Genomic DNA, 24,229 nt, shown 5'->3' on the forward strand with positions numbered 1-24,229 from the left:
GGAATCTGTGCTTCCACTACAGGGGACGCAGGTTCGATCCCTGGTTGGGGAACTAAGATCCCACGTAACACATAGTATAGCCAAAGAACAACAATTAACAAAAATAACAAATTGAAAACCATGAAATGTTAAAAAAAAAAAAAAGACTGTGGATAATTTTTTAAATGCATATTGTATCTATTATTGTGTGATAAACTATAAAGCTATGAAAAATTTAAAACTAGAATTGTAAGGAATGTCAAATCCCATTGGAAGTTGCTAGCATCAAAATTTCTTGGTACATGGTTTGTCAAATCCAAAATCTTCAGGACTGAATTCAAAATCTATTTGACTCAAGCCTGATGTGCATACTCAAAGGAATGTTTTAGTGGCTTTGGGAGATTTTCTAAAGATTCTATCACAGGAGACAAGTGCAAAGGACTTTCAAATATTTCTCCTTGCTGCAATCAAATTACCATTTAAGCACTCTATTTTCTACACAAAAGATGGATGAGAATTAGCTGAAATAAAAGTTCCCAAAGATAAACTAAATCTAAAGTTTAGGCATACTTTGAGCATATTAACATAGTCTCTGAATAGTCTGATGTATTGCATTTTTATTAAAGTTGATCACAATTTCTACTTCAAGATATTCCATCACTTAAAGGGGAAAAAAGAGCATGAAATCTGCTGGTTAGGCATACAAGGTGAATTAATGCAAATTTTAGGAAGAAGACTGAAAATACTTTTCATAAGACAGGCATCTAATTGGATAAACATGTGAACTTCTTGTACTATGTTACCAAAGGGGAAAAGTCTCTGAAAATTTCTTCCATATAAAAATTCAAGATAAAAACAATCAAAGTCAAATAAATACAGAATGAATGTCAGCATTTTTGAAAATTAGTAACCTAATATTACAGAGAAAATATTAAAATGTAATAAAAGAAATAGCACCTTTTAAAAATCAAGTTATCTAAGATGTAAGTCTGCAAAACTATTCTGAACTACAAATTTCCAGATGAAATCATTTGAAGAGGAAGTGATAACACAAAACAAGCAATTCTGAAAAGTGAAAAGTTACATGTCGACTGTAAATGGAAACAATACAGAACAATTAAAGCCAAAATTATACCTACACATCTATAGCAAGCAAAAAATTCCTTTTCTTTTAAAGTCACATATTTAAAATCCTCTTTAAAACAGGTCAGGAAAGCAATATATCTTAATATTAGAGGGGAAAATTTTAAAGGCTATACTTAAGAATAAAAGCATGATTAGATTATCTTCAGTGTATCTTTCTATTAAACATGTGAACAGAAGCTTTATTATAAGACTTTTTACTGGTCAACAAAATTCAGAATAAAATAAGTCTATTTCAGATCATATCCTAAAATTTCTGTTACCTAAGTACCACAAAGGTGTATCACAGGATGAATTTTATTAGATGATCCCACACTGTAGAGCAGCCTTTTTCAGCCAGAGTTCTCAATGTAACAGACCCCGTGTGACCATCAACCTCAATAATCTCATTTTCCTTCTTACAAGTGAAACTAGGTATACACTTATATTCTTTCTAATCTGTTAAAATCCTTACAGTTGGAAAGGTTGACCTTGGGTAGTCAGTTCAAATGAAAATAAATGTGCTTAGCAGTAATTTCAATGGCCTAAACACATTTCTAAAGACTATTTTCCAACTGTGACATTTTCTTGAATATTTTTGACTTTTATATGGCTACTTTATCTAAATCAAAAGATTTATCCTAGCAAATTATGTCCACATTTCCAAAAACTGTTATTAATCAAAAATGTTACCTGTTATACTTCAGAGAAATAGACCCTGGGTTCAAGAAATGCCAATACATTATTAACAAGTTATTATAATTCTGTATTTAGTTTCATTTATAAATATCACACAAATATCACTGGCAGGCATCATAACTTTAAATCATTAAACTAATTTTTAAATATTGATGTAAAAAGCTTTGAACCTATGTAGCAAAAATTACTTAGTGAAACTTAAAAACTACTGAAGCTTTTCCCCCACTCCACCCCAGGTAATATACCCAATTATTTTTTTTGATGATCATCACCTACCCAGGAGTTTATATTAAATACTTGCATAGTTCTTGTAGCAAATGGAGCAGCACAATCTGAAGACAAATATTGGCAAATACAACGTGCCCCAAGTTATAGTTTAAGAAATAATACAACCCGCAATATTTATCAAGTTGTTTATTCTTGTTATTAAAACTTGGACTCAAGTAATCCTGGTTATTCTGGAAAAAGCACCTTGTTGTGGGGATCATTTAATCATCCTTTTCAACAATCACCTCTCCATGAAGCACCTTTCTTCTCTGACGTAACATATGAAAGTAGAGTTGTGGAAACACTTAATGGAGAAAAGAAAACAAGAAGGTAAGTTTTTGTTGGAAATGCTTTATACTTACAGCCTCTCAAATATGGTGATCTTTGAGAGCAAGCCTGTCATGCACCATGGCTACTGCCCTAATCATTACAGGCCTCAGAGTAAGGGTGCAAATGGAGGCTCCTATACCATATGCCTAAATGTTTTAATGCCATAAACTGTCAGGTTTTTTTAGCAAACTTAAATATTTTCTTAAATATATCTTTATAATGACCTGGAAGGCCATGTTTGAATTGAGAACTCTATAACTCTGGATGGACCTAGAGACTGTCATACAGGGGGAAGTAATTCAGAAAGAGAAAAACAAATATCATGCATTAACACATACATGTGCAATCTAGAAAAATGGTGCAAGTGAACCTATTTGCAAAGTAGAAACTGAGACACAGACAGAGAGAACAAACATGGACACCAAGCGGGGGGGAAGCGGGTGTGGGATAAATCAGGAGACTGGGATGGACATGTATACCCTACTCTGTATAAAACAGGTAATTAATGAGAACCAACTGTATAGCACAAGGAACTCTCCTCAATGCTCTGTGGTGACAAAGAGGGGATATGTGCATATGTATAGCTGATTCACCTTGCTGATCAGCAGAAACACAACACTGTAAAGCAACGAAACTCCGATTAAGAAAAAAGAAGATCAGAACAATGCGGCACAAAAAAACCGGGCCCCTTCTCTGTGTTCTATCAGCTGTCCTATGCCATGAAGGGTTTCAGGAACATCTGTGTGGATGTCCAACTCCACGCAACCCAGCTGCATCCATCCGCCTCCCAAATAGCTTCCCCTTAGTCTCAGGGATGTGCACACAGGTGACGCAGTTAATCCTCAGGAGAACAGACTGGGGAAGACAGCCAGGCAGTCCCTGGATGCATGGCCAGTGCCATCTAGGGAGCAAATTCCATGGTCCCAGCTTTCTAGAATGTGAGCTGAAGGAAAGGGGTCCAGCGTGGAAGAGTGATCAGTGTGGGCCCAGAGCAAAAACCCCTACTGGTTGGGCGTAAGGGTGGTCTGTTATCTACAAATACACAAATGCACATGTATTAGGTCAGTTAAACAAATGGTTATCCACCCTGTCGAATTTGGAGAATTATTTTGAGTCAATTTGAACCAGTACTGTAAATTATAGGGTAAATGCTAGTGGATGAGCAAATTAACATCAGCTATAAATAATACAAGTGTAAAAATATATCTGAAAATGATGAACAGAATAACCAAAATGAATGAATCTAATGACAAAACAAGCTCTGAATATTTTGCTCGGGGAACTATGGGTAAGTACTTATAGAATTTAGCTCAAATGGAGCCAAAATGCATGAAAGATTTTACTTTTTATTTAAGTAGGTACTATCCACCTTCATAAATGTAACCATCATATTATATCTAAGAGTCTAAATATATTCAGGCAATGTAGACGTAAAGCTAACTGACCAAGTTTTGAAAATAGGTCTATAACATCCTGATTAGATCAGACTTGTTTTGAGTGCTAAGATAAGCGCTCAAAATATACTTTTATACTTGTAACTGGCAAAGCATTTAAAAGAGTCAGACATTACTTAGCGACTAAACAACAACATCAAAACTAATACTAATCATCAGGTGAAAAACATCCCCTACTGACTGACTGATCCTCCAGCAGGAGGGGGACAGCCTGATAACCTGAGAAGCTGCTACTGGCAAAGCCCAGTCTTCACGGGACACCTGAAAACGCGCTCTTACAAGTTACTGGTTTCATGGTTTCCAACCATGATCTCTTGGACCCTGGGTTTTCACAAAGATGCCTCAGTGACTGTGAGGAAAAAGGGAACTCAAGACCTGGACCTGTAAGTATCAGGGGACAAGTGTGGCTCTGCTCCGGGTGTGCTGCTATTCACTAGATGCTGGGAAAATCAGGGGAAGGAACAAGTACTGTAGGCTTAGCATCCCTGAACCCCCCTGAACTGGTTCTGGTGGAGAAAAAGAGGAGAGTCAGACTGAGAAGAGAGAAGACCAGGGAGTAAAAACATTATACAACAAGTCCGTTCTCTGTGTCTGCATCTCTCTCTATCCCTGCCCCACAAATAGGTTCATTGGTACCACTGATTCTACATATATGCATTGATATACAATATTTGGTTTTCTCCTTCTGACTTACTTCGCTCTGTATCACAAGCTCTAGGTTCCTCCACATCACTACAAATGACCCAATTTTGTTCCTTTAAATGGCTGAGTAATATTCCATTGTATTTATGTACCACGTCTGCTTTATCCATTCATTTGTCAATGGACATTCAGGCTGCTTCCACGTCCTGGCTGTGGTATATATAGCGCTGCAGTGAACACGGGGGTCACTGGGGTCACAGGGGAGGAGGGAGAAGGGAGACAAATAGAGTAGCACTGACATATATACACCACCATCTGTAAATCAGATAGCTAGCTGCTATGCAGCACAGGGAGCTCTGTGCTGACCTAAATGGATGGGATGGTTGGGGGCTGGGAGGGAGGCTCCAGAAGAGGGGTTATAAATGTATCACTTCTGGCTGATTCACAGCGTTATATAGCAGAAATGAACATCAACTTGTAAAAGAATTATAGTCCAAATAATTTAAAAAATTAATTAAAAAAATTAAACTAAAAATACTATATGACCATCAAGTCAATTTTTAATACAGAAAAATTTAAAAGTTGGAGGCGCTGAAGAAGTGGCCAAATTTTATATTCATCCTCTCTAAATGAAGTATTTTATACTGTGTCAATGCTGATTTTAGATTCCATAAATGTTTCTCTTTTTTTTTTTTCTCCTGCACTGACCTCAGAGTCTCTAATTTTATTGACAAGGGCAAACAACAGTCTTGCTGTATCTTCATATTTCCTGCTAATGATTATCAAAATCTGACATAAAAATATACCACTCTGTATTTAAATGAAATGAATAGAGTCTCATCAATTCATTGCAACTATTGAAAGATGAGAAGAAATTAGTGGAAAAACTGAGTTATTAGAAATACTTTAAAAAAGTAGCTTATTCATTATTTTCTAGTACATAGGAAAACACACATAAGACTAAAAAGTACTTTGGGACACTTTTTCTAAGTATGTGCTTAATGAATAGAAATGATCTCAGATCTCCTTGGATAAAATATTTCTGTTCAGATGCATAATTCTAAATGCTTTCAAAGAGTTCACTGTGGGCTTATCTTTTCTTTAAAAACATAAATCATACTAAGCTTATTTTTAAATGATTTTGAGAAGGCAGTCATTGTGTGTTAATTTGCTTTTTTCCTCACAATTTGCCTTTCAATTATTTCAAATTATGGGACTGAACAGAGGTTTTGATATATTTGTAAGACATTATTTCTCCCCTTTAAAAAAAATTTTATTTGAATGAAGTTACTTTACAATATTGTGCTTGTTGCTACTGTATAGCAAAGTGAATCAGCTATATGTACACATATATCCCCTCTTTTTTTGGATTTCCTTCCCCTTTATGTCACTATAGAGCACAGTAGAGTTCCTTGTGCTACATGGTAGATTCTGGGTAGTTACCTATTTCATACATCATGGTATATATATGTCAATCTTCTGACATCTTTCGAAGCACTTTCACAGCATATGCTACATCAGAGTGCTAACAGATATATACTTACATGGTATATATGAGGCCATGGTTATAAGAAGAAAATAATAGTAGTCAAAAGAGACATTGTATTTATTGGGAAGTCTTATGGAGAACATTCCTGTTTTCTTCACATATGGTAAGGCAGCATATATTGTAAGAAGTTCACCAGCAACTCCAACAGGATATAAGATGATAAAAAAATTATATCTGGAGAAAGAAAAATCTGAGAATTATTTTTCTAGAATAATTACTGGGCTCTATAATTCTTTTGCTACTACTTTATTTAAGCTTAAAAATTCTCCTTCCTATATACTTATATTAACCTCACATAAAAGGTTAATTTTTTCTACTTTAATCATTTGCTTTGTAATTTAATTATTGTCACTTTTTTTTCTTCTAGCAGTTCCCATTTTAAACAGCAAGATCTTAATAAAGTAAGAAGTCAACTTACTTTATATGACTGAAATAACTATACACTTGAAAGTCAATGATTGATTGATGCAGTTTTTTAAGTATGATAAACAATACAAGTATTTATTACAGTCTATTGTAAAGTAAATATAAGCATTGTAAGATATTGTAAAAGTAACTGCTTGGACACCTAGAATCATACTGATTGATTTTTTTTCCCTGCAGCTAGTCATTTGTTGATCCAATGCTATGTTTTTAAAAGGCCAGTTATGATCCTAATTTTAGATCTAAATTTTGAAACTGCCAAAATAGTTGTTTGGAGGCATTCGGAAAACCCTATGTGGTTATTAATTAAAAGGAACTCCTATTTTAGAAAACTGATAAAAACCATCTGAAGCATCATCAATAACTGCTAACCAACATATTATCTAAAATTGCTTTTATGATAAAACAAGGAAGATAGGTCATTTCCTGAATCTGCATATTAAAGGAATAGTTAGCTTGCTTAAAATGGAGCTGAGAAAGTTCTAGCCAAAATCCAAATCACAGTTTCTTCATTTGGATTGCAGGTCGTCCTCTCACATACACTGGGCCCACAAGTGCCTGGCATCACTTCTGCCTACAGTTAGAGGTACCTTGTGAAGTCTCTACTGGTGGACCAACAGGACAGCCTCAAGCACCCCAGGTAATAACATTTCTCCATCAAAAAAAAATCAGTTTTCTCCAAGTCAGTTGCTCTATAATAGTTATCACAGAAGTTAAGGTCAAAATTTTGGTGGAAAAAGAAAGCAAGCAAATTGATCTGGATTTTAATCATTTTGTTGGGATTAAGACATATTTGTAAAGAGAAGTCAAATGTGTGAATATGGCAGGAGCTTGGAGACAACTTAAAAGTCGCCTTACTTCTATGTGCCAAGGATATGTATGCAAAGACAAGAGATGACAGAGGAGGAGAGGAGAATTATTTGCCAAAATAGATGAACTGGTAAAGAAAGAAGAATGATTCTTCAATGGTCCCCCCATGCCCCGTCCTTGCCTTGTGCGTGGCACCTCTCTCAGCAGCCTTGTGTTGTTCTGTGTATATCCCTTAAATCAATCTTTTCCTATCTCAATTTAAAAGCACATAACTGAACATTTTATATTCCTTTCTCAATTAAGACACTCAAATTTCAGTGTTTTCTTAACTTTATGTGGCTCTCAGATGACGTTTCTTGGGTAGGACTGTTCTTTAATTGAAAAAAAAAGTAACTCAGAGTAAATTAAGTTAAAGTCATAAAAACAGTAATTATTTTCAATGAAATAAGGAGAAATTACATAATTTATTTGACTTTATTTGCACTTTAAAAAGGCTGTACGGCACCAATTCTCTAAGTTCTGACAGCAGCATGAGTGATTTAACTAATATTCCAAAAAAGATATGATGCTTCCTTACAGATTCCCAACTGTCATCAGAAAATTTTTGAAAATAAAAAGAAATCCGTATGAAAACATAACAATGTACATTTATCTATTCAGTGAGCTTTTCTAGGAACACTTTTGACAGATAAATAGAATCAAATCACATCCAAATATCCAAATCATCATAGTAGGGCAATGCTTTATAAATAAGAAGCTATTTTTAAAGTGAAGTTTTATTTAAGAAAGGCTTCAACATTTGAACATAAATATAAATGCTATTTTAGGTTAGTTTAATGGGGTGGGCAAATATCTATAGGTGTTTGGGATCTTTCTGAGTTTTTACATGAAACATAATTATTCATGACTATGATGAACTGACGTGATGTATTATGTTAAAATATGCATTTCAAAGTTGAAAGATTTTACAGAAACCTGTTTACCATTAAGGCAACTGACAAAGGATTTCTGACAGCAAATTTAAACATGCAATGGTAGAATTTTGAACTTTCCCAGAAATTCAAGACATGCAAATGCATTCTAAAAGGCAGACAAAATAGTAAAGACCATTACCTTCCACAAACAAATTTTATAAATATAGCAAATAAAAAAAGACTATATCTTGAATTAGTATTATGAAAGGTGCTGGAGGGTCTGAAAGACTGAGGTCATGCAAAATGGCAGTGAGTCACATTCTGGGATTAGCATCCAGCCACATTCCAAACCGCTAATCTTGTGAAAGGCCCAATTGCTAGAGTGATTAAATTTTCTGGTACAAGAAAAATAAAACCAACCAAACGCTTATAAATGGTAGTGCAACCTTCAGCAGATAAAATGTTTAAGCTCAAATTATAGTTTTAAAGCCTTATTTTATATACAAGGGCTTCCCTGGTAGCTCAGCTGGTAAAGAATCCGCCTGGAGTTCAGGAGACCCCAGTTTGATTCCTGGGTTGGGAGGATCCCCTGGAGAAGGAAATGGTTACCCACTCCAGTATTCTGGCCTGGAGAATTCCATGGACTGTAGAGTCCATGGGGTCACAGAGTCAGACATGACTGAGCGACTTTCTTTTACTCACTCACTTTATATACAAAATGGTAAGCCACAAAAAAAAGAGCTAGAGAATATTAAAAAGTTTGAAAGGATATATATTGATAGTATAATTAACAGTAATTATCCTTTATAAGGGGAATATAGACAATTTTAAGTTTTTATTCTTAAGAAAAAGTGTTAGGTTTTTAGTATATGGTAATCAAAAACAAGTCTGACACTAGATATGAATTACCTTGATATTAGCTATACACTAATATCAGAGTTTGTTTAAAAAATAACAGAAATATGGATATAGCATTGTTTTGATATCACAAAGCAGTATTTAGAGTATCAGAAAACCAGAAGTAATTTAAATTCTGGCAATAAAGAACTGAGTCATTCATCCTATGGAATATGATGCAGCATTAAGAGACAGAGAGCAAGCTCTAAATGGACCTGTACCAATTTAAAAAAGAAAACAAGAGCTCCAATATATAAACAAAAATCAAGTATCATGTCATTCATTTATTTTTCAAAAACTCACATCTGTGTGTTCCCACTGTTAATAAGAAAAAGTCTGGATGGTAAACTCCCAACTTTCTCCAGGGGGAGGGCAGGGCAGTCAGGTAGGAATACTAACAGAATTTTCAATGTTTATTATATAGACTAAAAACTGTTTGTGTTTTTTATAATGAAAACATACTACTTTTGTAGCTAAATTTTAAAAATTTAAAGATTGAAGATACCATCAAACTCTTTTATCCTACCTATGTGGGATATCTATCCATCTATCTATCTATTAAGGGCTTTCCTGGTGGCTCAGATGGTAAAGATGCTCTGCCTGCAATGCAGGAAACTTGGGTTCAATCCCTGGAAGATTGAACTGGAGGAAGATTGAACTCCAGGAAGATCCCCTGGAGAAGCGAATGCTACCCATTCCAGTATTATTGCCTGGAGAATTCCATGGACAGAGGAGACTGGAGGGCTACAGTTCATGGGGTCGCAAAGAGTCAGACACAACTAAGCAGCTAACATGCTTCATCCATCTATTAATATCTATCTATTGTCTATCTATCTACCTACCTACTGGGTTGGCCAAAAACCCAAAAGAACTTTTTGGCCAATTCAGTACATAGCCATATATGGGACAGACATCTCTTACCCTAACAGCCTATCTGCATTTCTCCCCACTCGGCGTTTCTCACACCTGTTAGTCATTTTATTTTTTCCTCTTGCATCAGGACAGGACAGAGATTTTGCTGTCCTCACACCTGGGTATGTTATTATTATTACTGTTATTTCTGATTATAAGTATGTCGAGAATGAAATGAACAAATCTATGCTGGTTTGTGATTTGTTCTCCAAAGAGCAGTCTTGTTTTTATAATAATTCTGTAAAATATCAGCTGCTCAAGAATGCAAATTTTAAAAAGGACAGAATATCTTTTATTTTAAAAACTGTTGCTTTTGGAGAGCTATATTTAGAACCCTTGAAATATAAATGTTGTCCTCCTTCCAAATAATACAATTCCAAATAGGGATGACTTTTAAAAACTGTATCTGCTACTTAATACACACACAAAGCTGACATTGTATATACAAGATACTAAAAGTGTGGATATGACATAGGCTGAATATTAAGTTAATGACTGATTGATGTAAGGATCACTTTTAGCAATTACAAGAACATTTTGTATTTAACTCAGTGAAAGTCCGTCATATTAAAAAAATTTCTAGGTGCAGAATGTTTCCAATAATTTCTTTAATATCCATTTTGTTTCTAAAGCTCACCTGTTTTATAGTTTATTTTTAGTGTTTTAGTTTATTTTCCTAACTTTGTTTTGTAGAATATAGAGTTTGTGAGCTGTCAGAAAGAAAATTTTAGTCCATCAGAAAAAATGCCGTATTTTGGGTCAAGAGCTGATTTAATATAATTCCATAGATGTATATCTTGCTTTCAAGGAAAAATGAATGACCAGTTAGGAATTTATTTAAGGATACTAACATAATTTGTCTGGCACTGCTTTCACTCAAGATATATGTTAATATGACTGTTCCCTAGTCATTAAATTAAGCCTTTAGAATGCAAGTTATATACTGCTAATATCCAAAACGGCAGCCTCCTAGCAACACTCGGCTAAGACACACATTTTAATTTTCCGTGTTAGCTCAGCACACAAAACACGCATGCGCAGCACCATGAGCAACGAAACTGCAAGACATCATCGCCACCTGGCCCATTTAATGAAGTATGGCAAGTGGTCGAGAAGACTGAATGTGTAGAAGGAGTAGCGAGTGATCTCTGTCACCGTCCACGCGACCAGAAAAAGCACCACACTCTCCTCATTCTGGATCTGTGGAATTACAGAGAAAGTCACAAGTTCGTTGAACTTCTTTCTCCATGAAGATTTTTTTTTTTTCATTATTTACTACGTGCCTTTTGTTATAATGGAGACTCAGGGTTAGAAAGATGCAATACAGACAACTCAATGCAGTCACCATTACCTAGGTCTTTACCAATATCAGATTTAAACATGCCATTAACAGAGGAATGGCTGAATTTCTACTGGGTCCTCTCTGTCCCCTTTTGCTCTAGCTAATAACTCAACCATCCCAGGACAATATCAGCCTCTCAGAACCAGTATGCACTGTCTAGAACAGCGTCTCTTTTATTTGATTGATCTCTTTTATTTATCTGTTGGACTCCTGCTCTTAAATGACAAGGCAATCTGAATGAGGGCCTGATTTTGTACGTGTACATGTGTGTCCACTGCCATCTATATGGCGGGCACTGGCTAGGGACCAGGTGGACTGAGTCAGCTGAGTGAAAGATTCTAGTCGAGAGGGTTGAAGTGTAGAGCAGTAAAGGGCAGAAGGTCAGCAATCTGTCCCCATGCAGACTGGAGGCCATGAGCCCAGCAGGCCGTGGAAGGGAGGTTATGTGTCACCACAAGCAGACAGGACAAGTCAGGCATCTGAGGAAGGAGAGGAGGCCAGAGAGCTGTCTTCAAGTAGACAGGAGGCTCCAGAGGCTGTCAAGAAGGTCAGCAGGGCCCATGTGGGAAATGCTTCTGTCACGGGTTTAAAAGGCCCAATGGCTTGAAATGCTAAACATGGTGTTTGTTTGTCTAAAAGGCTTTAAGCCATTAATTGGACTCAAGTCTCTCTCCTGTCATGCTTCAATAAGTAGCAAGCTTATTTCTCTCTAAGTTCCTTAACCCTCCTAACTTTTAATTGAGTCTTTTCCAAGTATTCAATGCTACAGAGCTAGATTAACTGTGTCTCTAGCTACAATGCTTGATGCTAAACGAGGAAAAAGGAACTGTCTATACTGACAACTTCAATTACATAATCAAACACAATACACAACTTCAACAGAAAAGAAAATTCTCATTTCACTATGTGACAGAATAGGAACATTCTACTTCATTTTATTTTACTTATTTTTTTAATTTTTATTTTATACTGGAGCATAGCAGATTAACAGCGCTGTGATGGCTTCAGGTGCATAGTAGAGCGACTCAGCCATACATAAAAATGTATCCATTCTCTCCGAAACTCCTCTCCCCCTCCAGGCTGCCACATAACATTAAGCAGAGGAACACTGATTTTAAAAACTGAAAAACTCCAGAGGAGAGTATATTATGGCTATAAAAATGCCAGTTTGGGGGTTTGCAGGTGTTTCAAAGCCATTCTATGCATGTGCTAAGTCAATGTACAATCCCACTGACATCCAAACCCAACCCTTCTTTGGCCAAGGGTTCTGCTTCCTGAAATATAGTCAGGTTAATATTTTGGGTTCCTGTTAATAAGAAAGCTTTCCTCCTGGCTCAAGTAGACTCAAGTAGACCAGTGTCACTTACTGGTTTTATACTGTGAGTAACGAGCCACACCATGAAGATTCTTGAACTCACTTGGACCCCAGCCACAAGCACAGAAGTAGGTACAATTCCTTAAAAAGAAAAACAAGTCAACCACTGCCCCAAATGCAATCTCTGCCGAACATAAAAAGCAAATTAAAAAAAAACAACTCACCAATTAAACAATGGACTATCTGTAAGCAAACAAACAAAAAAATCACATGTCAATAGCATAAAATAAATCCCTGCCACCACTAGTTTTAAGTGAATCTATGGGGAGTAAGTAAGAAGCAAAATAAGACTGATTCTGCTCTAACAGATATATTTTCAAATAAATATGCATCATTGAAACTTACCTCAAGCAAGGCAAATGTCTGGAAAAATTTAAGTGTCTTCTGAATACTTTTATATAAACCTTTGTGTGTTCCTTTTTCCATGTAAAAACGTACCATGGCAATAGCCAGTACCAACCACCTAGAGAAAAGAAGAGCATTTTATAAAGCTCTATCAGAATGAAGTCTCCTGAATCCTGAAAAGATATGTCATAACTTATACAGTACTAGCATGTATGTGTTAATATGCTCAGTTCATTATTCTATTTTCAAAAAACCCATAGGAAGAGATAACAAACATCATTTTTACATTGACTCTTCAAGGAAATAAACAAGAGTGGGTAGCCCTTCCCGCCTCCAGGGGATCTTCCCAACCCAAGAATCAAACCTAGGTCTCCCACATTGCAGGCAGATTCTTTTACCAGCTGAACCACAAGGGAAGCCCAAGAATACTGCAGTGGGTAGGCTGTCCCCCAAACCAGGGACCAAACCTAGGCCTCCTGCATTGTAGGCAGATCCTTCACCAGCTAAGCCACAAGGGAAGCCCAAGAATAGTGCAGTGGGTAGGCTATCCCTTATCCAGCAGATCCTGAATCGAACTGGGGTCTCCTGCATTGCAGGTAGATTCTTTACCAACTGAGCTATCAGGGAAGCCCGTATTCAAGATCAGCTACATACAGATGTCAAACAATGTGCCTTGTATTTTTGGTTTCAGCAGATAAAGTAACAGACTGAAGTAGGTTTCTCTACCAAAAATGAAGTTATTATAAAGTAGTTCATAATTATAATAAGATTTGATGTAAAGAGCTATGTGTATATAAATATGTATTTTACACAAATATATAGTTATAAGTAAAAGTCATTAATAAGAACCATTAATGTTTTCATAATTTCCATTAAATAAAAACAATTGTGAGGCCGCAGAAGGAACACATATAGAAGGTCAGATGTAAACCTGCTTTTATAAGCTTTATAAAAATTTGTATTTATTCATTTATTTTTTATTTTTGGCTGTGCTGGGTCTTTATTTTCCAAGCAGGTTTTCTCTAGTTGTGATCAGGGGCTACTCTCTAGTTGTCGGGCACGGGCTTCTCATTGCACTGGCTTCTCTTGTGGAGCATGGGCTCCAGAGCACAGGTTCAATAGTTGTGGTGCACAGACTTAGTTGTTCCACGGCATGTGGGATGTTCCCAGATCAGGGATTGAACCCATGTCTCCTGCATTGGCAGGCGGGCTCTTTACCAATGAGCCACCAGAGCAAGCCCCAAGCCTGCTTCTAAAACCAGGGGTTAGCAAGTGGGAAAGGGAAGGGGAGAGGGATAAGACAAGAATAGGGGGTTAAAAGACACAAACTACTATGTATAAAATAAACAAGGAACAAGGATATATCATATGGCACAGGGAAATACAGCCATTGTTTTATAATAACTTCAAATCGAGTATATTCTATAAAAATATTGAATCACTATGTTGCACACCTGAAACTAATATTGTAAATCAACTATACTTTTTTTAAAAAGGGTTCATTTTCAAAAAAAAAAAAAAAAAAAAGCACATCCCCAGGCCCTTCAACTTGGTGGTGGTTTAGCCACGAAATTGTGGCCGGCTCTTGTGACCCCATGGACAGTAGCCCACTCAGCTCCTCTGTCCTCTTATACATTAAATGTAGTTGTGGTGAATTAATGGTACTTAGAAACACAAATCAAACCTGTGGACACCAGCTTTCTCACAAGTCAGATACTCAATCTCCAAGAGTCCCTGATAAGAGTTCAGTTTTTTCCATTGCAATTACAAAAGCACTTTGAAGTTTAAAAAAGTTGCATCACCTGTAACTTTTAAACATCTTTAATAATATACACTCATGGAAATGAATAGCTGCCCCAGGCTTTCAGAAACAGTGGTCTCCAAAGTGACTAGTTAAATGGATTTATGAATTACAAAATTATTACAGTTTTAACTTTTTAATTAAAAAGCACTCATAAAATAGACAAGTGGCTTAAAGGTGCCTGTGAAGAAATGACTGATTGGGTGGGATGAAAAGCAGACTCAATAGAACAGTGAGAAAATAGTAGAACAGCACTTCAACCCTGGGAATGTTCCCTCCTCAGCACAGAATGAGTAAAGAACAATCACTTTCTAGTGAGAATGACATGAAATCAGGCAAACGTCTGGAACTATCACAAAGACCATTGAAATGTAGAAGTATTAAGGTAGTAGCAAGTACACTTTTGGAGTGCTTTCAATGTTCTACACACTGTCCTATCTATATATGTATATATATAGTTAAAATATTAATATTTCATCCTCACAATAACCCTATGAGGTAGCAACTACTATTATCCTATTTCACTTCTGTGGAAATAGGAGAAAGGGCCATAGAGCCAGTTAGCTGGGACCTGAACCCACCACTCATCTCAGTCTATGCTTGTCAACTACCCCACTGCACTGGTTGGGCCCTAAGCATACACTGAGCCTGGTGCATTGTCCTTAGTCGCTCAGTCATGTCCAACTCTTCGCAACCCCGTGGACTGCAGCCTGCCAGGCTCCTCTGTCCATGGGATTCTCCAGGCAAGAATACTGCAGTGGGTTGCCACAGCCTCCTCCAGGGGAATCTTCCCAACCCAGGGATAACCCAGGTCTCCTGCATTGCAGGTGGATTCTTCACCATATGAGACACCAGGGAAGCCCAAGAAGACTGGAGTGGGCAGCCTATCCCTTCTCCAGGGGATCTTCCCGACCCAGGGATCAAGTGGGTGTCTCCTGCACTGCAGGGAAATTCTTTACCAGTTGAGCTACCAGCCTGGGGATATTAGCTAATCATAAAAATACATTTAAATTGTAGTAATTTTTAAAGTTATACAAAGTGTTACACTCAAAGATATTTCAGCTGATAGTAGTATGCTATCAGGAAAGTTTGAAGGCCATTGTTCAATACAAAGTAATCACCATGCAGAGACATCTAAGGGCTTACCCTAAGGCTTAGAGTAAGTTCATGGTGGAGGTCTTTTAAAGCCCATTGCTTTTCTCTTTTTACTACCATGGCTTCCTGGATTCAGCTCATGGTTTCACCCCACATGGAGCCAACACTCAATCCTGTGCTGGGTTCATCTGAGTGTGCTCATCTGAAGGATGTTTTAGGTACCTTCCAGTTGTAAAATGTTATGATTTTCAATATCTTCAATTCCAAGGCCTTATATGACTTCGAATAAGAAAACAAGCTCTATAAGCTGTTTTAATTCGGAGCTTCCCTGGAGGCTCAGGGTAAATAACCCGCTTGCCAATATAGGAGACACGGGTTTGATCCCTGGGCCAGGAAAATACCACATGCACAGAACAAAAATTATTACCCTACCAAAGAATTCATCAGAAGATTCATCGAGATGATAAGTTTTCTATATTTTTAAAAGCATGATACAAAAATCCAAGCATCATTAACAGTAACACATTTTATTGTTGTCCCATAGGTGGCAGTATTGTACCAACTGTTAATAGTACAGCATTAGGAGAATATCACCACTAACCTGTTGGAAATAAAAGAAATGAACACTCTAGGGTTATAAAGGACCATACAACCATCTGTGCTAACCTCTCACCTGTTTTTCAATAAATACAGCCAGAAGCTCATCTGAACTAATCCATTCTCACCTCCTAAGCTCTCCATCGCAAAGGGTGAGGATCAAAATTTCTTTTAAGGGCCCTACATTTAAGTAACCTTGGACTGCTACATCTATCAGTTTAGTCATTATAATTTTAAATATTTCCAGAAGCAACTAGAGCTCCTACAATTTGGAATTCTTTTCTGGAAAGTTTTCTTAAAAAATATTTCAGAGCTATCAATTACACAAATACGAACCCAGACACTTTCAGTCCTTAACAAAACACTCTCTTTGGAAAATATAAACATGTGTTCCACATGTAGAAGGTTTCTTACTTGCTTGATTCATTTATTTATTCATTCAGCTTCAGTATAAACATTTATTGCTACACCAGGTACTGTGCTAGGTCCTGGGGAATTAGAGATAAGACATAGTTCTAGTAAGTGGAGACAACGCAACAGCGCAGCAAGGAAAGAGATGTATAATTTCCTAAATACCTTATGGCACTCACTAAACTCCTCCTTCTCACGCACTATGGCTGTGATGACCCGAAAAAGTCTTACTGAAGGTAGAGCTCTCTTTTCCAGATGTCTTCTGGTGCCTCTTTTTCTCCTTATATCTCTTGGAGACCACCTGCTTTTTTAAGAACATAGTTATCTACACCTATATCTCCTATTTTTTAAAATTTCAACACTATTTTAAAAAAATTTTATGAACAACTTCAAACATATACAAAGGTGTAGAGCATGCATGAAAGGTGTAGAGCTGAAAGTCCAATGCTAAGAACTGATTCATTGGAAAAGACCCTGATGCTGGGAAAGACTGAAGGCAAGAGAAGGGAACGACAGAGGATGAGATGGTTGGATAGCATCACTGACTCGATGGACATGAGTTTGAGCAAGCTCCGGGAGTTGGTGATGGACAGGGAAGGCTGTTGTGCTGCCATCCATGGGGTCACAAAGAGTCGGACACGACTGAGTGACTGAACTGAACTGAGAGCATGAATGATACTATGACCCCTGTTCACCACTGCCCTGCTTCAACCAGTACCATCTTTTAAATTTTTTTTAATTCATTTTATTTTTTGACCACAAGGTATGTGGGACCTTAGTTCCCTGATCAGAGATTGAACCTGTGCCCCCTGAAGTGGAAGCACAGAGTCTTAACCACTGGACCACAGGAAGACCCAACCAGTATCATCTTACAAATTATTTTGTTTCATCCAAACTTCTAGTCACTTCTCTCCCTACAAGCCTTCCTCTCTGATTATTCTGAATTAAATCTATACATCCTATAATATGATTGATAAATGCTTAATGATGTATTTCTCAAAGGTTTATTTTCCATAAAGAGAGCCAAAACACCACTATCCCATGTGAAGAATTTAATGAGAACTTCTTCAATCACAAAACTTAGAATTAAGACACAACTGTCTCAGAATTTTTAAAAATCATAACTGGGGGAATTCTCTGGTGCTCCAGTGGTTAGGACTCAGTGCTGCCAATGCAGGGGGCATGGGAGTGACCTGGATTGGTGAACCAAGATCTCGCATACAATACAGCCAAAAAAAAAAAAAAAGAAAAAGAAATCATGACTGAAATAAGATTCATTCACTGTAATTAGTTGCTATGTCTTTTTTTATGACTATGTCGATCTATACATTTTGCCCCCTTCCATCCATCCATTCATCTCTCCTCCCTTCTCTTTCTCAAAAACTTTATCTGTTGAAGACACTGAGTGGTTTGAATGCATAAAAAGCACTATTTACAATAGCTGGGACATGGAAGCAATCTAAATGTTCTTTGACAGATGGATGGATAAACAAAATGTAGAACATACATACAATGGAATAGTACTCAGCCATAACAAAGAAATGAAATCGGGTCATTTCTAGCAATGTGGATGGACCTAGAGTCTGTCATACAGAGTGAAGGAAGTCAGAAAGAGAAAAACAAACAATATCAATGCATAGATGTGGAATCTAGGAAAATGGTACAGATGAACCTATCTGCAGGGCAGGAACAGAGCCACAGACATGAGAGAGTGGACATGTGGGCACAGCGGGTGGGGGATGAACTGGGAGAGTAGGATTGACATATATGCACTACCATGTATAAAACAGCTAGCTAGTGGGAAGCTGCAGTATAACAGGGAGCCTGGCTCTGTGCTCTGTGCTCACCTAGAGGGGTGGTATGCAGTGGGGTGGGGTGGTGGGGGGGTGAGAGGGAGGTTCAAGAGAGAGGGGATATGTGTATACACATAGCCGATTTATTTTGTTGTACAACACTGTAAAGCAACTATATTCCAATTAAAAAACAAAAAGCTGTCACAGATCCACACATGGATTCATCCTCCCCAGGAATAAAATATATTCTATTACTTAACATGTTGAGAAATGTACATGCCTGAACCTTGGGTCTGGTGCTCTGCTAACATACACCATGTACACAGGAAGAATATCTCAGTTTCTGCACAAAGTCCACTTTACAATTCACCACCAGGAATAGGAATTATCATTTCTAAACACCCACTATGTGTCAGGCAGCTCTGTCAACCACTTCATATCCACTTAATTCCTTGTAGTAATCTAGCAAAGTAGTTGTGTTGTTCCTTTGACAGATGAGAAAACCCAGGGTCAGAGAGGTTATGGAACTTATCTGAGGTTACCCGGCTAAAAAGGGGTGAAAACATAACCTTCAATTATCACCTTCCGTACTGCTTACAGGTTAGAATCCAAACATGTTAGCGAAGCATGTCAGGCCTGCACAAAGGGGCAGGCTACCCGTCCACCTTTCTTTTCTAGCCTGTGCTTCAGACCCCCTTGTTTTCATCCCAACAGCATGTCTAGTGGTGTCACATCTCTGTACCCTAACTCCTGCTGCTTCCTCAACCCCGCCAAGTAAATACTGCTCATCCTTCAAAGTTGAGTTAGAATGCAATGGTTACACACACACACACACACACACACATACACACACACCTTTCTCTGATTCTCCCTACCTACAGACATGACACCTCTGTGGAACACTTATTTCATCCTTTTACTGCAATCTATAAATGTCCCTGGTAACACTTCTCCAAGCACAGGGCCTAAAATATTTAGCTTTTGTCTCTCACTTGACCTAAGACAATTCACAAATACATGCAGGCTTCAAAAGTGTTTGTGGCAAAACAAAAAAGAAGAGAGAGAAAATGCTCCTAGCCAAGTATCTATTGTGAACAAGTACCATAAAAATCCTCACATCCTTTAAATCACATTATTACTTAACTAAATTAATTACATCCTGTAGTTCTACTCTGGGAATTCATCCTAAACAAGTAATTCAAGAGAAACAAATTAAAGGATAATATCATTAGAGACATGATTTGGACTATTATTGTAACTTAACTCTATTCACTTTTATATAACCATGAAAGAGTGTAATTTTGAAAACTACATGGAAATATTTGGTGAAATACAGCATGAAAACTGAATATCCAACAGAGTAGATATTGTAACTACAAAACTCTATAATATCAGTACATTCATTTACTCGACAAATACTGGGTTGGCCAAAAGGTTCCTTTGGGTTTTTCCATAAGATGTTCTGGAGAAACTCAAATGAAATTTTTGGCCAATCCAGTATTTCTTGAGAGTTTCACGGGGCTAACATTGTATAGGGTCTGAGAAGCAGACCAATAAGCAATAAGACGATTTAGTAAAATTCATCATACAGTTATATGGTAACAAGCATGATGGAGAAAAATAAAGCAGGCAAAGGGGATAAGGAGTGATTTGTAAGCAGCTGCTACTTAAATGAAGACAGCCAGGGAAGGCCTGCCTGAGTATGGTAACTGGAGTAAAAATCTGAACAAACTTATTCTCATGAGATATTACAAGGAAAAATGAAAAGTCATGCTGAGCTTATCGAATTAGGCAATTTCTTTTTTACACTTATGTAAAAATTTCACTTCTCAGATATTGTTTGATTTCAAAATTACTACCAAAAAAATCAATAAATATTCCAAAGTTGTGCTAAATGCGAAAAGACCAAGCAAATAAACAAAAAGAACCTCTGCATTAGCAGATGTAAGCTATTACACATAGACTAAATAAACAAGGTCCTACTGTATAGCACAGAGAACTATATTCAATATCCTATGATAAATCATAATGAAAAAGAATATATAAAAACAGAATGTCTATATAAGTCACTATGCTACAAAGCATATACAGCAGAGACTGGCACAACACTGTAAATCAACTAAACTTCAATTTAAAAAAATTCAGTTGCTAGGATCCTAAATCTTAAATGTTCTCCATCCCAAAATAAATATGGCAACTATGTGAGGTGACAGATGTGCTAACTAATCTTATGATGAAAATCATTTTGTAATATGTATATATACCAAGTAATACATCAAGCAATCGTATTGTACACCTTAAACTCCCAGTGTAAGGTGTCAGTTACAACTCAATAAAGCTGGAGGAAAAAAAGCAGACAAAAAAAAAGAACCTCCAAACCACTCAATGTACACGTGTGTGTCCCACTTTGAATACCACAGCTTTGCCAACCTCATCTGCACAATGTCTGCACTGCTGCTGCTGCTAAGTCACTTCAGTCGTGTCTGACTCTGTGTGACCCCATAGACATCAGCCCACCAGGCTCCCCCGCCCCTATGTCCCTTCAATTAAATCAGGAAGCTTCACTGCATCTCAAGCCTATTTTCAGAACTCATCTCACTTGAAACATCCACCCTTTACATATGCAAATCCTACTCTTTCTTCAAATCTCAACGCCTCTAGAAAGCTTCCAAAGAGTTAAGTTTTATGGATTATTCCATTTCTGCTCCCCTTGCCTTTGAACAACTGGGAGACAGACAAGTTTCCGGGGAAGCAGTGATTTTGCTGAGCCAGGTAGGAAGGTCAGGAATTAAGTTTGAGAACACACCGGAGAGAACATTTAATTCTGCTCCAGGTGGGGTAAGACACCCAGAAAACTTCAAAGAGGTGACGGTGGTTAAAAGTCATGGCAGGAACACAGGGAATATTATCCACAGGATGAACAAGCCTGAGCAAAGATGGAAAGAGCCATGAAAATAAAATTGCACGGTGCTTTAAGGGCACAGTTGAGCGAGAGGAGACCAAAAGCAATAAAACTGGGAAGAGTAGTCAGGCAGATATTGCCTTGAATGACAGCCTAAATCCCTTCCATTACAGTGGCGGTAATGCAGAGTCACTGAAGGCTTTAAACTGGAGTTATGCATTGATCTTCATTTTTTTAAAAGGTAACTCCGCCTTCAAAAGGGAAAGTGGCCTGGAAAAGAAAGGGGCCGCAGACAAGTTAATAGATGGCAGGCTTCCCCAGTGTTTATTAACTGGATGAGACTAGCAAGAAGAGACGATTTTTTGCAGGCTGTAGCACACAGTGGGTACCCAACTGTTCTCCAGTGGCTTGTGAATCAATTAGTTTTCTTTTTCAAGATCAGAAAACTTAAGAGTGGGAAGCAGAAGTAGCAGGGCTCCGGAGTCAAACTGGACTGAAGTCTAAGTCTGACGCTTACTGGTTGTGTGAACTTCAGCAAGTTACTTAATCGATTTGTGCCTCAGTTTCCCATTCTATCAAATGTAACATCGTGCGCCCCTCACAGGACGTAGAGGACCGATGATGACAGATTACACCGAGATGGACCGACACAGTGCCTGCCCCACAGTGAGTCCTCGTTAGGCATTAAGCACATTAGGCATTAAGCACAAAAGTACTCAGCACCTTCTCAAGTCATTTATTAAATCTCGGTCAATCACAGTTTTCTGTACGCCCTAGAGAAAGTTTTCGATATTAAGCTTTCCCCCCACATTTCCAGAGGTTAGTAATACTTCGTAGGATAACGGAAAACAGCTCTTTTTTTTTTTTTTAAGGCAATGCCATTTAGAAACGGAAGAGCATTTCCCAGCAGGTTTTTAAACGTCACTGCGGCCGCTCTTTGCAGAGCTATAATAGTCATTGTGTAACCTTAACTTGTAAATCGCATTCAAAATCAGAAATAAAAGTTAAAGCGTATCAGTCACGGAGCCACAAGATCCTGGACACGAATGCCACGCTCCGATCTCGCAGGGTATTTAGAAAATCGTCCCAGGTAAGAAGTTCTCCGGCGCACTATTACTTAAAAAAAAATCGCAGAGACAGGAACGGTTAGCAAACTCTGCCCAGCGATCCGGAGCACGAGGTTGTGCAGTCCAGGGGCCGGCGACCGGGAAAGCGGGTTGGAGTCACCCTCCGGACAGCTCCGGGCTCGGGGGCGGCGGGACCTCGGCGCTTCTTCAGCAGCAGCGGCAGCGGTGGCGCCCGGGGCGGAGGGGGCGGGCGGGGGCCGCCTCCCCCGCGGGTCGGCCCCGCATTCCTGCCCAGGTCTATACTTAACCTCCGGCCCGCGCCCCGCGGCCGCCGCGCGCGCCGTGCACCGTATTAGGCAATGCCGGGAGAGCACCGCCCGGCTCCCCCGCCCCGCTCCATTCAAGCCCCGAGGCGCAGCGCCCCTCCCCCCCGCCCCCCACGCCCGCCGCCCGCGCCCCCTTCCTGCGCCGCACGCACCCCCGCGCCGCGACCACCCAGCTACCCGCGCGCACGCGCACCCGGCCCCTCGCCGCCCCTCCCCGGAGCCGGGAGCGCTCCGCCAGCGACCAGGGCGCGCAGAGTCGGGGGCGCGGCGGCGCGGGGAGGGCCCCCTCTGGGCGCACGTACCCCGCGGTCATGGCGATGTTGTAGAAGGTGAGCCAGACCGTGGCCAACAAGCCCAAGCGCCTCCGCTTGCCCACCGCCTCCCTCTCCTCGCTCGCCTCCGAGGCGCCGCCGTTAGTGCCGTCCTCCTCGCTGGACGCCATGGCGGCCGCGCAGCCGGGGGACGTGGACGAGAGGGGCAGGGGAGCGGGAGGGGACCCGGCTGAGCGCGCCTCTGAAGCGCCGCCGCCCGCTGCCACCGCCTCCGTCAGGCGCCCCATGTGCCGCGCGCAGGGGGCTCGGCGCCGCCAGACCGGCCGCCCGCGGTGGGAGGAGCGGGCGCCCCCGGCCGCCGCCCCGCCCCCGGCCTTCGGGAGCGCGCGCCGCGCGAGGGCCTGGCCGCCTGGCCTGGGAGCGGGGACGCGGGGGTCCTGGGAGCCCCTGGTTGCGATCTCTCGCCCCGCTATCGGGGAAACCTCGCGGACTGGGGAACCTCCTCATGGAAACGCCGGGGAAGTCTTGCTAGTGCACGGAGTCTAAACACACCTGGACTTGGCGTAGCCCTACCCCGCCCAAGACTTTTGTAAGATAAATTTCTGGATGTGGAGAGGGGCCTAGGTATCTTCCCGCCAAAGACTCATTCTTAAGAGATTCTGGGGAAGGAGCAACCACTTCACCCTGTTTCGCTTTTCACAGCCAGTGGAGCAGGTATTCAGGGGCGGGAGGCGCAGTCGGATCGCCACTGCTGCGTGGATTCCACTGGAGCCAGTGATTTAAGGGCCCTGATTGCAGTGCAGCGCGGAACACAGGATGTCAGGGGGAAACAGGACGTGACAAGGTATCAAAGGAGAGAAGTTTGAACAGAGGCAATCTATAGCTGTAAAGCTAACAAGAACCCT

At 39.4% G+C, this 24,229-nt stretch overlaps 1 protein-coding gene across 1 annotated transcript; it reads right to left on the reverse strand.

The window, feature by feature from the left end:
* Positions 1 to 2,199: 2,199 nt before the first annotated feature.
* Positions 2,200 to 23,699, reverse strand: HACD1 (3-hydroxyacyl-CoA dehydratase 1). Its single transcript, XM_070472115.1, has 7 exons — positions 23,355 to 23,699; positions 13,061 to 13,178; positions 12,880 to 12,898; positions 12,708 to 12,796; positions 11,077 to 11,198; positions 6,038 to 6,216; positions 2,200 to 2,371 (listed from the first exon to the last, which is right to left on the reverse strand). Exons 1-7 carry the CDS (start codon positions 23,609 to 23,611, stop codon positions 2,289 to 2,291), a joined length of 867 nt encoding a protein of 288 aa, XP_070328216.1. The 5' UTR covers positions 23,612 to 23,699; the 3' UTR covers positions 2,200 to 2,288.
* Positions 23,700 to 24,229: the final 530 nt, after the last annotated feature.

This window comes from Odocoileus virginianus, chromosome 9 (genome assembly GCF_023699985.2).
Source record: "Odocoileus virginianus isolate 20LAN1187 ecotype Illinois chromosome 9, Ovbor_1.2, whole genome shotgun sequence".
NCBI classification, from domain to species: Eukaryota; Metazoa; Chordata; class Mammalia; order Artiodactyla; family Cervidae; genus Odocoileus; species Odocoileus virginianus.